Source organism: Dermacentor andersoni, chromosome 6, assembly GCF_023375885.2.
Source record: "Dermacentor andersoni chromosome 6, qqDerAnde1_hic_scaffold, whole genome shotgun sequence".
NCBI lineage: Eukaryota > Metazoa > Arthropoda > Arachnida > Ixodida > Ixodidae > Dermacentor > Dermacentor andersoni.
Genome location: NC_092819.1, coordinates 176,222,636 through 176,237,887, shown reverse-complemented (window position 1 = coordinate 176,237,887; position 15,252 = coordinate 176,222,636). Strand labels below are relative to the sequence as shown.

The following is a 15,252-nucleotide window of genomic DNA, read 5'->3' as shown; positions in this document are numbered from 1 at the left end:
GTGCGACCCTGTTGCATTCCCGCGAGTACAGAGGTACATTTCTCCGCGCGCGTAGCAAGTATGGCTGCAGAATGAAGCGCGAAAGAAAGAGCAATGTGTAGAAAGAAGGAAGAGACGTGCCTCTGTTGCTAGGTTATGCTTGCCTGGGTGGACCATGCGCTCGCAAATCCCTATGCGTCGTCACCTCCTGAATAAATTTAAGAAATCCTCTCCCTCTTTTTTTTTTTTTTTGACCGTCATGCCAGGTTTTCCAAACCTGTGTGCTGCAGCGGCCGCTTTCTCTGCCTTGTCATCTGCTAGCCAACTGTTTCGACTGCCATGAAATAAATGCAGAAATCGAAGAATCCGCAGATTTTGCAATATTAGTTGAGGCGTCGTTAACATGACGTGGAAATTGAATAACGATGCTTATTCTGAAAAGTTCTGTATCCTGAAGTTCGTAGTACTGAATTTTGTTTTGCATTGATACCATAAGAAGTCAGCAGGGGATTTCTGAAAAGCTAGTTAATGTAATGTTCATAGTAACGAGATTTCGCTGTATATGCCGCGATGGCGCACGAAAACCAAAGGTAACATTCAAAGGTAAGTTGTATTCAAGGGCAACATTCTCGAGCAATCATTTTCGGTAGTGCACATCATTGAGAGATAATGTGCGTCTCTACATTGGACTTGTCAAAGCAGACAAAAGAAATCCTTTCTGGCACAGCACCAGAAACAAGCAGGAAATGCATGCTGCATTTGTCACAAAGGAGAATGCGGAGCAGCTGCAATGGTGTAGATGCAGTCGTGTTGTGACCGGGGGTCCGAACATTTGTGGTATTCATTCAGCGTGGAGGAGTAAGAGAATGTGGGGCTGGGACCAGTATCCAAGATTAAACACAAATGTTTATGCTACATTATGTACAAGTGTTTTGCAAGAAGTACAGAAAAATAAGAAGTTCATGGTCAAGTTCCAGCTGCCAATCTCTCCAAGCATCTGTCTCTCTTTTTCACCCTGGCGTTGTCATTGTCCAGCCGCCTTCCACTCATCCGGCGATAGGAGACAAGCGATGTCGTGTCCCACCAACCCGGAGGGTGGTAGACCTGTCCATCTGAAGAGAGCTACGCACATCACTGTGCAACGAACAGAGCACAGTGATGTGCTCCGACTCGGCAATTTGGGTTGGTGACAGGGGATGTGAAGGAACGTCCCCTCCTGAAAGGGCCACTCCCAGTTGAACCCGTCTTGGCAAATCCTCCTGTATTGACAGAACCTCTCATCGCATGACTCGCTGGTGGCCATTAATCATCCCAGTTGAGGATGGCTTTGACGAGGCATCAGCCTGTTTGCCATTATCGTGTTATCTGTGCCCGACTGTGGTCGTTGTGTAAACGGCCGATCACAACAGCGGCAAGCGACGCAAGAATGCACTGCTGCCAGAGGGAAATGGGCGAGGCTACGCCAGAACGGAATACAAGCAAGGAAAGCATGGGCGCTTGTTCTCCACATTGTTCACTGCACGTCACTTCCACTGGGCAATAATGGCGGTGTTTCTTTTTTAGTTTTGGTATGAAAAGCACTGGTTTTTGCGAGCTCTTTGTAATGCATTGACCTCTATTTCAAGCATAAGATTTGGCACAGAGGCTGCTGCATGTCTAAATTATGTGAAACGGTGATTTTTACGTTGTTCAAAAATTTCATTGCAGTTGGCCTTTAACCAAATGCTTGTTGCATACAAAAAGAAAAGTTGCAGTCAACAGGTTTTGTATCTGAGCCTTCAGTTCTTCTTGAATATATTTCTGTATAATGAGGCACCAAGTTTCTAAATCTGAATCTGTAATAAATATATAGCAAATCTGCAAATTGGGAAATTTAAAGTGGACAAAGGGTGATCTATCATGCGCTGCTCTGTGATATAACTAATTATATTGTTACATAGGAAGACTCAAACGAAAAGCTATATGCAAGTGTACTTACCAGGAAATACACCGCACTTGGCCAAGAGGCAACAGCCCACGCTAGCCTCGAATCGTCGTCTTCATCTTCACACTGCTCGCCTCTTCGTCAACGCAAATACTGTTTCGTAGCAATGTTAAGAGAGGGAGAAACATTTTTAGTAATAAAAACAAAATTATATAAAGCACAACTTGCATGTGCAATGTGTAACAGTTTTATGTAAGCTAAAAAGAGAGTTTTCAGAATTGTGATATCTGTTTTTGGGTGCGGAAAGAGCTGTAAGCTTTGTGCTTTTTTTTCTAACTTTGTTGAAGCAGCTTGCAAATATAAACATAATACTTATTATAAGCACAAAAACTGGTTGCCATGCTTTTCTTGATTTTTCAGGTTGCCCTAGACTCTAATTATGCTGTGAAGGCTCCATTCCGCTAGAGTGCCACAAATAATTACATCACTTGTTAATTGACCAGTTCAAACGCAGCGAGTTCTTGTCACTGTAGCTGGTGGCCATGTGGTATCACAAACAAAACAGACCTGGTTTCGCCACCAGCTGCTCAGTGGACCTTGAACTATGAAATGCGGGGAACCCTTACGTTGTCAAGTGGATCATCGACAGTGCAGTCATACTGTATGGTTCATCGTGAACAAGGGATATATCTGAAAATGCCAAACGGTGTTTTATTCATTGGTCAGTAACCTGTGTTCAACTAATGCTTTTACCTGACCAGGCGATGTTCTGTCAGTCTTGATAACTATATCCATACTGCACACATCGGAGGTGTGTTGTACCACAGGACATCAAAATTTGGTGGTGGTGGTGTTCGACTTTTGCCCTTTGTGTAACAGATAATGGGTGACATGTATTGCATGTGGTGTGCAACAAACTTTCTGGATGTGTTGCTGCATGAGTGTGTGCAGAGCTGCAGCTCTCTTCTGCCTTTCAGCATTCCGCCGAGTTGGCAAAGAAAAGAGGGACCACCATCTCCAAGCAGTTTCCCCCCGTGGAAATCTTCTGGTGCTCAAAGAGGCGACCTTCTGGTAACAACTGTTTGCCACTCTTAGCAATAGTACTACAGTAAACGAATGGTTTTTCGGATGTGCACGATAATTTGAACGTCTTTGGGGCACTGCCACAAACCCGTTAGAGCCAATGTATAAGGATGTCTGAAATTTCGAACACGTAAACACTTTGTCGTCCGTTTTTCCTGCCTTTTTGTCGTAAATGCAGTTTGAAAATGGCATAATCGAAGCCGCCGCCATTTTGTTTATGTCGCCGCCTCAAACAGGTGCTCTTGCACACCAATCCGCTGGCAGAGTGTCTTAGTTTGGTGTACTTATGCTCCGCTCAGCAGCTGAGCAGAGTGGAGGCGTAGATGCGTATGTTCCTTCTGCTTAGCAGGCAAGCAGAGCGAGACACATGGTCCGCTGCCCGAGCGGAGCGTCGCTGCTGTCTTTCTCTAGCAAGGGTGGTCGATGCACGCGCCCTCTCTTGTGTGTGCATCGAGGTACCTCGCCCTATCCAAGATGGCTGCCTCCAGTGACATGTTCTCGACCTTGCCATGCACTTGAACCATGCCTTTATATTTTTCTGCACAGCATGAGTCACGAAAGAGATTTCGCATAGGCGAAGCTTGCTAAAAGAAGTTGCCAGTGCTGAGCCATTTGAAAAGCCCGCAGCGTGGTAGGATGTGGTGCGCTCTGTGCAGCGCATAGGAGTCAGAAAGGATTGGATGCGGAATGCGAGCTCGCCGCCTATCATGTGGTGTTCCCCAACACAGTGCTTTGTTTTTCACTGATAAAATGGACCGGTAACGCAATACAAACGCACCAGGGGCATAGCCTTCTTGTGGGGGGGGGGGGGGGGGGGGGGGCGTATAGGGTTTTTTTTTTTTTGCCCATGCACCACCGACCAAAACAACCCCTGGTGCCGGAAATAATTCTGGATTTTGGCTAGAATGTATTTTTCATGCTCGAAAAGACATCTCACCACGTACATTGCAAAGTCGGGCTAGATTTCGCAGCAACGCCCATGCACCCGGAGTCACATAATGCAAGGAGCCCCAACCAAGCACAAAGTTTCAAGGGGGTTCTTATGGTGAGTGGGCTCGTCGCAGCATCTTGCGGTGGCCGCGGAATCTCCGGAGTGAATAGATTTCAATTCCGTAACTTTATGGGTATAAAGTTCTCATAAAATTTTGATGCGAAATGTGCATTGGTCATCCTTTAGATTTTCAATTCCGGAATTTTGTGGGTTTAATATTGTTATAAACATTTGGCACCAAAGGTCCATTGACTTTTCTAAAGTCGTACAACGAGACGAGCCAAATAGCCAACGACAAGCGAATGAGACAAGCCTAGCCTAACATATGAGACAAGCCAAATCGACACACTATCAGACAAGTTGACAAAGCACGCAGTGAGGTCCGATGAGCCGAAGCGTTGTGGTGGTTAATTCGTGCTGTCATGTCACAGAAAGAAATATCAACATTTTTTTCAACTGCGCCAAACATCCATTTCAAAACACTAAAGCCAACAAAGGTAACTACGTTCATGCTTATTTTTCTACTTTGACTTTTATTTGCGAGGGCACATTGAGCCTCTTCAATTTTCTTGTTCTTACTACCCACGGGCTGCCAGAGCCAGCTAGAGCGCATACGTTTTTCTCGTGTTGCCCCGACCACCTCGCGGCGCACTTCGGTGCGCGATCGTTTTTCTCTGGGCAAGTGCATTTTCACCTCGCAGAGTTTTGGACGCCTTCTGGCTAGCATACGAGAGGGCACATTACGAGAAAAGGAAACAAGGCACGGTCGCTCGCCACCATCACTGCGGGGACTCGACGGATTGCAATGCGTTCGCTTGAGTGCAACCTTTCTAGAAAGTCTTGCCTCGCTGGTGTAGAAAACTCAGCACTGGGGACCAAGCGTCTCTCTTTTTATTCGCTATTTCTTCGGTAGCCACATTAGGTGTCCAAAGTAGGCATTCGATGATGGCCAACATGCTTTCCTTCGGTTCTTCTTTTTTTTTTTTTTGCATTTCGGTGCCCCCATCCCACAAAAGAAAAAAAGAAAGGAAAACAGTGTTGCGGCGCAGCGAATTGACACATGGTGAAAGCTCGACGTTGTTACTTCTTTTGCGGAATTAATAGGTCATGGGACGCTTCAGTTGCCAGATACTCTTATGATATTATTGTGATAGCAATTGTACGCACACTACAGGCGCATTCCTGCCGTCATCGTCGGCCTGGTGTTCCGTGTAAAGTCCTATGCGATAACATTGTGACCGCGCACCACATGCTGTATGGCCAAGTGAAAGCGTAGGAGGGGGGGTGTGGCGGCATGGGTTTGCAGACGATGGTGGCTCAGCCTTGTGTGTGCAAGGGAGAAAAGCGGGGAGGAAGCCTTCCTTTGCGTGTGATACGTCGGGGGAAGTGGAGGGAGTCGGGCAGGCCTTAGGATTCTGTCATCTGTGATTGTGCAACATGTTTGTTTTCCTTGTTTGACGCATTATATACCGGGACTTTTCTTAGATACGTAGACTTATTGGAGAGTTATACATATAATATTTAAATATCTTATTGCGAGGTTTTGTGTACACATGCAGTGAACTCTTTTTCCAGAGACACTTTTTTGCCCTATATCAAGCTGTGTCTCCGCATTTGTATATTCCATTGTATCTTCACATCTTAATGTGCGAGGGCGAGTCAAATGAAAGTGAGCCAACCAACCCCGTGCAATAATGGTTCGGTTCATTATCTGCAAGGCATGCGCATAGCACACAGGCATCTCTCATTTGCAAAAGTGACACTCAGGTGTGGGGATAAATGTTCTTTAATGCACTCACGCACTGGATTGAACATCGTTGCATGACATAATGAACGCTCCAAAAGCTGAACAGCTTGGTGTCATGAGTTTTTTGACAGCTGAAGGTGTTTCCCAAAAAGAAATTAGTTGCCGTGTGGCTGCCATGTACGTTGAACATTGCATTTCATTGGCCAACATTGGCCACTGGGAAGGGTTGGCGGAAACGGTTGTGGGGTTTCGGGCTCCCGCGGTGGTTGTGTGGAGCCATTGCGTTGTGTTGCCGGGGGCTCCGTGTCCCTCTCCTCCTTGCCTGGACGGGGTGGCAGCGGGTCATAAAACACTGTCACTTGGCTGTCATCCCGCCCACGGGAAGGTCAACAGGCTTTCCCCATTGGCCTTGGCCGACATTTTGGCGGGATTCAGGCCCTGCTTGCGTGTGCTCCGGGTACGCGCACGCAAGACGGGACCCGGGGTTACCACATCGGGGCGTCTCAAGGTGCGCACGCGTTCCTCTCTGCTGGCGGCGGCCCCCTTTGTCCGCCGCCAGTCGATGGTTACTTTGGCTCGGCGGGTGCGCGCACTCTCCGTCTTGTTGTCCTGAGGCAGCGTCTTCCGATCGTGCCCCCGTCTGTTCGTCTGTCGTTTCTTTCTATTTCCCTTTTCTCTGTTGTGGGGCGTGTGATGGCAGGCGCTGACCGAAGGATAGGCAGCCTCTTACTGCTGGGGTTCTTTGTTCTCTCTCTGTCACGGTGCGACATTAGCGGCCACCGGTGACCATTCGGCCATGTTTTGTGTAATTAGCTTCAGATTTGGACGTGACGTTAAAACTGATGTTTGTATTGAATCCCAGCTCAATAAATGTGCTTTGTTGGTTCTGCAGAGCTCCGTCTAGGGTCTCCCTTGCTGCGCGCGTGGTCTCGCATTCCCCTAAGCTGGGGCCGGCGGGGCGCACAGCTGCGCGTCGGCACGCGGAGCGGACGCGGCGCCCTGCACGTGTGGCCGCTCGGAGTGCTTGAACCCGCTGTGGTCGTCCGGTGCGCGCGATATCGGAACGTGCGCGCTGTGAGCGTAGCGAGGAGACCACACGGTTTAAAGAAGGATGTGAAAGTTGCAATGATGAACCAAGACCAAAGCCGCTTTGGAATCACCCCCAACGTATTGCAAACGTTGATGAGCTGATTAGACAAGAACGGAGGATAAGCATAGATGCTTATCAGAGCGTGCGAACATCAGACACTGTTTGGTTCACACCATAATTCATGTTTCCCAAAAAGAAATTAATCGCCGTATGGCTGCCGTATACGTTGAACATTGCATTTCATTGGCCACTGTGAAGCGTTGGAGAAAACGGTTCAAACATTGCGAAGACAATCCAACACCGTGCCAAAACCACCGTGCAATCACCCCATCACAATTGAAAAGGCTGATTAGTCAAGGACGGAGGATAAGCATCGGTGAATTGGCAGGGCGTGTGAACATCAATCCCGGTTTAGGTCACACCATAAGTCATAAACACCTCAGTTATCGGCTCTTGTGTGCGCAATGGATGCCCAAGATTTTGAGAAACCACCAGAAAACGGAGAAGTTCGGTGCTGCGTTGGGGACTCATCTGATCCGGTATCACAATGAGGGCGATGATTTCTTGTCTGCAATTGTGACCGGGAACGAATCATGGTGCCACTACTACAAGCCTGAAACACGATGGCAAAGCCTACAGTGGAAACATTCGAATTGACCACCCCCAAAGAAAGCAAAGGCCGTCATTTCTGCCGGAAAGGTGTTGACTTTTCTTTTTCGATCGTCAGGGGCCATTGTTGATCGAATTTACTAAACCTGGAGAGGCTATCAATTGTTTCCGATATTGTGGAACGCCAGATCGTCTGCGTGTCGCTATCAAGAACAAACGACATAGAAAATTGACGAATGGGGTCATGTTGCTCCACAACAATGGCCGTGCCCATGTCACTGATGTGGTTAATACAAAACTGGCAAAGTTCAAGGGGAAATTGCTGCAAGATTCGCAATACAGCCCAGACCTGTTGCCTTGCGACTTCCTCGTTTTGGGGCAATTGAAATAACAACTCAAGGGAACCAGATTTGTGTCTGACGATGATGTGAAAGAATCAGTTACAGACTTTTTGAAGGAGCAACCCAAGGTATTTTACGAGACTGGAATCACGCGACTTGTTAGTCAGTGGGACAAATGTCTAAATGCTCATGGAGACTACTTTTGAATAAAGTGCCCCATTTGTCATATATTCCCATTGGCTCACTTAAATTTGACTAGCCCTCGTACAGTTTGCAGAACTCCTGCTTTTTATATGTGCTCTCTGTTGCGACTATAATTTTGGTACAATTACTCACAATACACGACCGGTTACAGCTGCTCCTGAGTGATTCATTGGAACAAATGACAGCGTCATGGAAAATTTTCACTGGCCGTTGCATATGTACAAAGATGTAAACAAGGTTCTTGACTGACAAAGTTCATTGAAACGTGTGTCCTCAATTTGTTCATTTCCTGGGCTTTACATTTTTCATATCAGCGGCATGCACTGCTTTGCAGGTTTCGAACTGATATAGTTCTAAAGTACGTGTGATATTTTCGTTACTTATTAAATAGACAAAACACGTGGAAGCATTGATATCAGTTATTTCAGACACTTTTTTTGGACGTACGAGTGTATTCTTCTATGAAAAAAAAAAAAGACATATTTTACTTGTCTTGACAGTACGTAGTGGTCAAGAATTCATTTGCAGCATCTTTGGCAATGGCAATGCAGTTATTATTCATATATTGGGTCACCCGACAAACTCTATAAGGAGGAGGCCGAGCTGCAACATGAGGCCCCCCCCGAACGAAATTTCTGGCTATGTCACCGAAGCGCACGTCTACCCGCCGTGGTTGCTCAGTGGCTATGGTGTTGGGCTGCTGAGCACGAGGTCGTGGGATCGAATCCCGGCCACGGCGGCCGCATTTCGATGGGGGCGAAATGCGAAAACACCCGTGTACTTAGATTTAGGTGCACGTTAAAGAACCCCAGGTGGTCGAAATTTCCGGAGTCCTCCACTACGGCGTGCCTCATAATCAGAAAGTGGTTTTGGCACGTAAAACCCCATAATTTAATTTTTTTTAAGCGCACGTCTAGGTACTTCATGGATGATGGAGTTATATATATATATTCGTATAACTGTATAGAAGTAATCAATGGGTGTTCTTATTTTGTTTCATTACCTTGAATTTGGCCAGATGGTGCTGCAACTACGAAAGGTCAGTTCCGCTATGCTAAAAGCATAGCTAAAGCGTGAACATCGCCCGTTGCTCCGCTGTAGCTTAGCAGGGCAACTCTTAGCAGAGCGGACTGTAAGGACGCTCAACTAAAACAGTCTAATATTCACCGTGGTATCGCTAGGCCTAGCTGCTGCGATGTTCGCCACTGAGCTTCACTCTGTTTGGCACCGAGCTTTTCCTTGGAAGAATTCATCGCTGTCCGCAGGGGCGCTGACTCCACTGTTGTCATCTGCGCGGATGGCTTCGAAATGCAGAAAAAAATTGCAAGAGTCAAAAATTGCATAATGCCAATTCTCAAAATTCGGCTTCGCCGCAACAGAGTGGCGCTATGCTCTGTAACATACACACTGTATCGCGGTGAAGCATATCAAGAATAGAAAGGGGCCACTGGCACGGGGCACAGTGTGTATTCCTTAATTTAGGCGCGCCTGCACCCGACATGCCTAACAAGTGTACTGGCAGGCCTTCACAGCTATTTGAAACGTGCCTGTGATGATTGCAGGACACTAAAGGGCATGCAGTCATCTTTTTTTCGACTGCCTGATTTTTTCGGACATTTATGCGGCCCATATGGAGTCTGAAAACATGAACATTTACTGTGTATGGATTTTATGTGCTCCTAGACAGAATTTTAGAGTTGACTCAAAAGCTCTTGTGGTTTTTCAAACCTAGCATCAGCCTTTCACAACACGCACTTTTCATCCCCGATTGCTTACTAGACATGCTTGAAGCAGTGCACACGATGTGTGCACACACATTCATGGGTGTGCTTGAGTCAGCCCATGATGGGTGGGCACAAGCCGTGGGTCAAAAATGTCTCCCGAGATGCTGTCACGTACTCATCCGATGTGGCTCACATGCACTCTTTGCTTACTGAAACATTTGTCATTGTCTAGTTTTGGCTTGTTTATACATTTTTTCTTTGTTGCTGTCGATTTATAAATATTATTACTTTTGTATCTCAGTAATTACTACTTTTTCACTGTCTGTTTCTTTATATATCCTTCATGTATCTCATGTGCTTCAGTTATTTCGTGTCGTTTGGACAAATTGTTGTGACCTATGTTGGTATAACTCACTGCATATTATAATAATTATGTACCCCCTACTAAGAGGAGTAAAAGTGGCAGCAGAATTCTGTACTGACCTGTACAGTACCAAGTGCAGCCACGCTACCTTCATTGGATGTAATGATCAACGGGATGCAGAGGCCCCTTATATAGATAGAAGGGCCTTGCAAGACACTTCCTGGAGAAAAGTGAAAGAAGATAAATAACAGTTAATTTGATAATCAAAGATAAAGGAGGCATTATGCTTGAAAAGTTTGTGGCCCCTTATTCACAAGTCCTCGCAACTTCAAGTGTACCAGAGAGCTGGAAGAATAGGAACATTATACTAATCCATAAGAAGGGAGTCGTTAAAGAATTGAAGAATAATAGGCCCATTGACTTGATTTCAGTATTTTATAAAATACTGACAGATAATTTCCTATAGAATCAAACAGGCTGCCTTCAGAAAGGGACATTCTACAATAGATCATATCCATGTAATCAATCAGGTAATTGAGAAGTCTGCAGAGTACAATCATTCTCTCTGTATGGCTTTCATAGATTATGAAATGGCATTTGAGTCAGTACAAATACCAGCAGTCAAGGATTCGTTGCCAATCATGACATAACAGAAGCTCAGAAGGTAGGTGCTCAAGGGAAATGCTGACGACGGCTTTAATCTGCTCGTGTGCAAAAGCTCTACAGTTGATGGTATCATCAAAAAGTGCCGACAATTCGAGCAGGCTAAAAACCGATGCGTCCTGCAACCATTCACCAGACTTCCCAATGCTGCCGCAACGTCGACGTGGGAAGATCACCCCGCACAGCAGCATGCGTCGCCACCAGAGGACATGGTGTGAACCGGTCGACATGAACTGGATGCGATGGCACCTGCAGCTTTCTTTTTGCATAGCCCTGATGTTACCCCTTTTTCAGTTCCCCTTGTGCAAGCCGCCGTTCGACAGGAACTTTAAAACATTGGCCTACGGTCTGTCTGTGCTGTCGCCAGCCCCAGAGCCATCGAACGCCCTGCTACTATTTTCACTCCATCCCGACGCTTCTCTCCACGTTATCGCAACCAGACTGAGTGGATGACCAGCTGATATATTTCACCTGTCGCTGCATTGGTCATGTCGTCCCATACAGTCGCAACTCGTGGCCCTCAACACCTCGCACGCCAACCAACCTGAGCCGTTTTAATGGGAATACCCGCATTGTTTCGCCCACTGCTGAGTCTAACAGCGCCAATGACTCTGCTAGGAACACCTGGTACAGTCGCTTACCATCGCTGCACAGACACCGATCTGGTTCACCGAAAACGTGTCGCCCATCTTCCTGTTCACCGCATCCACGTCGCCTTTCGTCCCCTGTGGCTTTTGGCCGTACCCTTTTGGAAAACTAAGAAATGCAGCCCTCGGAGGTGGTGCTGCATTGCATACTACTGCAGCAAAGCCTCTGTCTGTCCACAAAGGGAAGTGTAAGTGACAATAAACTAGAGGGCTTACCTGTCCAAGCACTCGTCGACACTGGAGCTCACGTATTTCTGATGAATGCTAGCCTACGTAGATGTTTAAAGAAGGTCCTCGCCCCAGCAGCTGCCCGAGTGCTTCGTGTAGCCGGCGGCGGTGTGCTGGTTATTCTTGGAATGTGTACTGCACATTTAAGTATAGCTGGCTGCCCTACTTCTGTTCTCTTTGCCGTGATCGACAACTTTCCTCATGACGTTATCCTTGGATTGGACTTTTTATCCCATCATTGGACTGCGCAACCGGCGTTCTTCAATTGGAAGTGCCTCAAGTTGCCGATGCTCTGATCACCGCTCCGCCGCACTTTTGTTTACTTCACGATGTGCGTCTGTCACCTGAGGCAGTCACATACGTCGTTTTGACTGCACAGCCACAGATTTCTGACAGTGAATATGTCCTTCGCCCCATCATTCACATGTTTTTGAACCGGAACATTGCTCTTCTGTGTACGCTGGTGATGATTACTAATAATGGCGTTGTTCTTCCGCTTCTGAATTTCAGCCTGTGCCCTCAAGTGCTTCCAGCCGGCATGTTCTTGCCAGCGTTTCTACTACTTCCGAATTTGACATTCAAAGTCTGACTGCAGAGAGCAATTTCTTGGCACCAATTGCAGCTCACAGCTCTGGTACCCTAACGGATGACCTCGCGAAGATGATTGCACCTGGCCTCACCTCTGCACAGGCCACGGACATACGTCTCCTGCTTGAATCGTACAGTGACATCCTTGATTTCGGCGACAGGCCTTTAGGCCAAACATCTGTTGTTCACCACCGTATAAACACTGGGGATATGATTATGCAAAAAAGAAGTGAGGCGTGCAGAGAGGACACAAGAGTAGAGAAGTGGACCACATGAGCGCCGACTATCAACTGAAGGGAGCACTGAGGCGAAAAATGAAAGAAGACACAAAACTCATCGGTGCATGCTCGGGAATGGTAGCACCACATGTCAGTCGGGTACATGTGCCGGTCTACGCGAGAGAGAACTGTTAAGGCACTTAATCTCTTCCTTATGTAAATTAATCGAAGGCTGACTCACGCACGCACTTCCACCATTATATATATGCCATGCCTCTACCATAAGATGCGTATCTTCATTCTTATGCCTGTACAATATTGCGCATTCATCTAACTCTGGCGTGCAGTTACAATCTCGGCAATGTCGCGAAAGATTAGAAGGCGATCCACCGGTTAACGGCCTGTTATGTTCCATTAGCCTCTGATTGATACACCGTCCCATTTGCCCTACGTAGAACTGGCCACAGCTAAGGGGAATTTTATAAACCACACCCATACGACGGTCAATAAAACTGTTGTTCTTATTGTGCTTCACAGGACAAATATCTGTTCGTTTTTTGGCTTTTACCCGCTCCTTTTTTCTCTGTACGGCAGCGCATATCTTACCTAGCTTATTGGAAGCAGTGAAAGCAACATTAATATGATATCTACTTGCAACTTTTTTAAGCCTGTACGAAACTGAATGAATATACGGAATAGCCACTACTCGTTTTTTGCTATTACTGCTTTCTGTAATCATGTCCGTCCCTCTCGAAACCGACTTCATTAGGTGCTCAGCCACAGTGGCCACTGCTACACTAGGATAACCTGCTTCCAATAGGCGCCGGACCTGCGCATTAAAACTGACGCTCATTTAGTGCATACAGGATCTGGTGAGGGAAGATTAAGGCACGACATGGCAATTCCCTTTTTTGCTACTTTGGAATGCTTGGATTGAAAGTTTAGCAACGGCTTCGAAGATCTTGGGGAGTACTGCCAACAAACATGATTTTGTTCGAAGATCAAGGAAATGTCAAGAAACTGAATTACACGTCACTGAGGAAATTCCTTGGTAAACTTTAATCCTCCCACATAAAGTATAAATTGCTCACTTACTAAGGCAGTAGTGGAATCGAATTCTTCCCTATTGCAGAAAATCAGGTAATCATCAACGTAACGAAATATCTTGATAACGCTATCACCTAAGGCTTTCTCTAAGCAGTTGTCAACCTTACTCAGGTAAATATTGCTAAGAGTAGGGGCAACCTTTGAGCCAATACAAATGCCTGATTTCTGCAGAAAAACGCTATCTCTCCACCCAATCAGCGTCGACTTCAAGTACATTGAAATAATTTCTAGAAAAGCTCCCGTGGAAACACCGTATCTGTCAATAAAAGCAGACTCTTGCACTTGTTCTTTAATGCACTCATTTACGGAATTTAGCAACCCGTCATGCGGCAAAGAATAATACAGGTCTTCGATATCCATACTAAAAGCTGTACAATCACCTTGTGGAGCATAAACTTAGACCAGTAATATCTGACAAGGAAGGTTATTTCTTAATTATGCCAGATGACATGTTTTCAGAAAAAGCGATTTCAGCCATAGAAAAGAATTTACAGCCAGTAAAACTCAAGCCTTCGGTAGTTAAGCAACGTGCGGTCGACCTCTTGTTAAGACATAATCTTGATAGGGTTGTCTGTAATGTCAAGAAAGCTAAATCCCTCACCTTAGAACTGTTTTTCTCGGTCAAGACCCATAAACAAGAAATTCCTTTTTGTGCTATAGTGTCAGAGAAAGGGACGTGGCAGGTCTGTGTCGCTAGTTACCTACAGAACTGCTTAGCTTCACTAGTTTTTTCAGACCCCTTTTGCTTACGTAATTCTCAGGCACTAGTTCAGCATTTAAGAGAGGAAAATCCTGGTGATTGTACAGCCTCCAACTGAACTCCACGATATGTCAATTCGTGCTCATCCAGATTACCATGCTGGGACACCTTGGTGACGCATCTGGTGTACAACCAGGTCCGGAAAAAGTTTGCGTTGTTCGCAGTTTCCTTGTGCCACGTTCTGCTTCTGACGTGCGCTTCTTCGTCAGCTTATGTTCTTACTTTTGCCGTTTCGTCAAAAATTTTGCTGACGTTGCTCGGCCTTTGCCAGATCTTCTTAAGATGAACACGCCGTTCTCATGGAGCCCTGAGCAAACTCATGCGTTCGCCGCTCTCATCGGGTTTCTGACTACCCCTCCCATACTTGCCCACTTTGATCCGTCTGCAACGACCGCACTCCACACTGACGCAAGCGGCCATGGCATCAGCGCTGTTCTCGCCCAACAGCAAAATGGTATTGAGTGCGTGATAGCTTACGCTAGCGACCTGCTGAGAGAAATGACTCCATTATCAAGCGGGAGTGCTTGGCTTTAGTTTGGGCTGTCGCCAAGTTCTGGCTATATTTCAGTTGTTACAGACCACCAAGCCCTCTGCTGGCTGTCTTCCCTCTGGGACCCCACAGGACGGCTGGGTCGCTGGGCTTTGCGGCTCCAGGAATTTCATTTGTTGTCAAGTACAAGTCTGGACGTTTGCACAAGGATGCTGGTTGCATCCCTCGTCAGCCCGCGGATCCTCCCGATCCTGTTGCGCTTGATCCGGTGACCTGCGTGATGGATTTTACTGACATGATCGACATGCGCACTGAACGACAATGCAACGAGTCCTTACAATCCATAATTGCCGGTGTGCAATCTCGCAGCACCAACGGCACATGCCACATGTTTGTGCTACATGACGGCAACCTCTACCACCTCAATATCAACCCTGACGGCCCTGCTCCTTGTCCTTCCTCGTCATCCGCGATCTGTCGTTCTCGAACAACTTC

General features: G+C 46.6%; 1 protein-coding gene and 1 pseudogene across 1 annotated transcript in view; one reads left to right on the top strand and one right to left on the bottom strand.

Moving 5' to 3' along the window:
- xmas (RRM_XMAS2 and SAC3_GANP domain-containing protein xmas) overlaps window positions 1–15,252 on the top strand; it is a 388,469-nt gene that overhangs the window by 6,651 nt on the left and 366,566 nt on the right. The window contains exon 4 of the mRNA XM_050172352.2: window positions 2,881–2,974. Within this exon, the coding sequence (XP_050028309.1) occupies window positions 2,881–2,974 (94 nt within the window). The remainder of the gene's footprint in view (window positions 1–2,880; window positions 2,975–15,252) is intronic.
- LOC140219041 (uncharacterized) overlaps window positions 1–15,252 on the bottom strand; it is a 500,311-nt pseudogene that overhangs the window by 450,474 nt on the left and 34,585 nt on the right.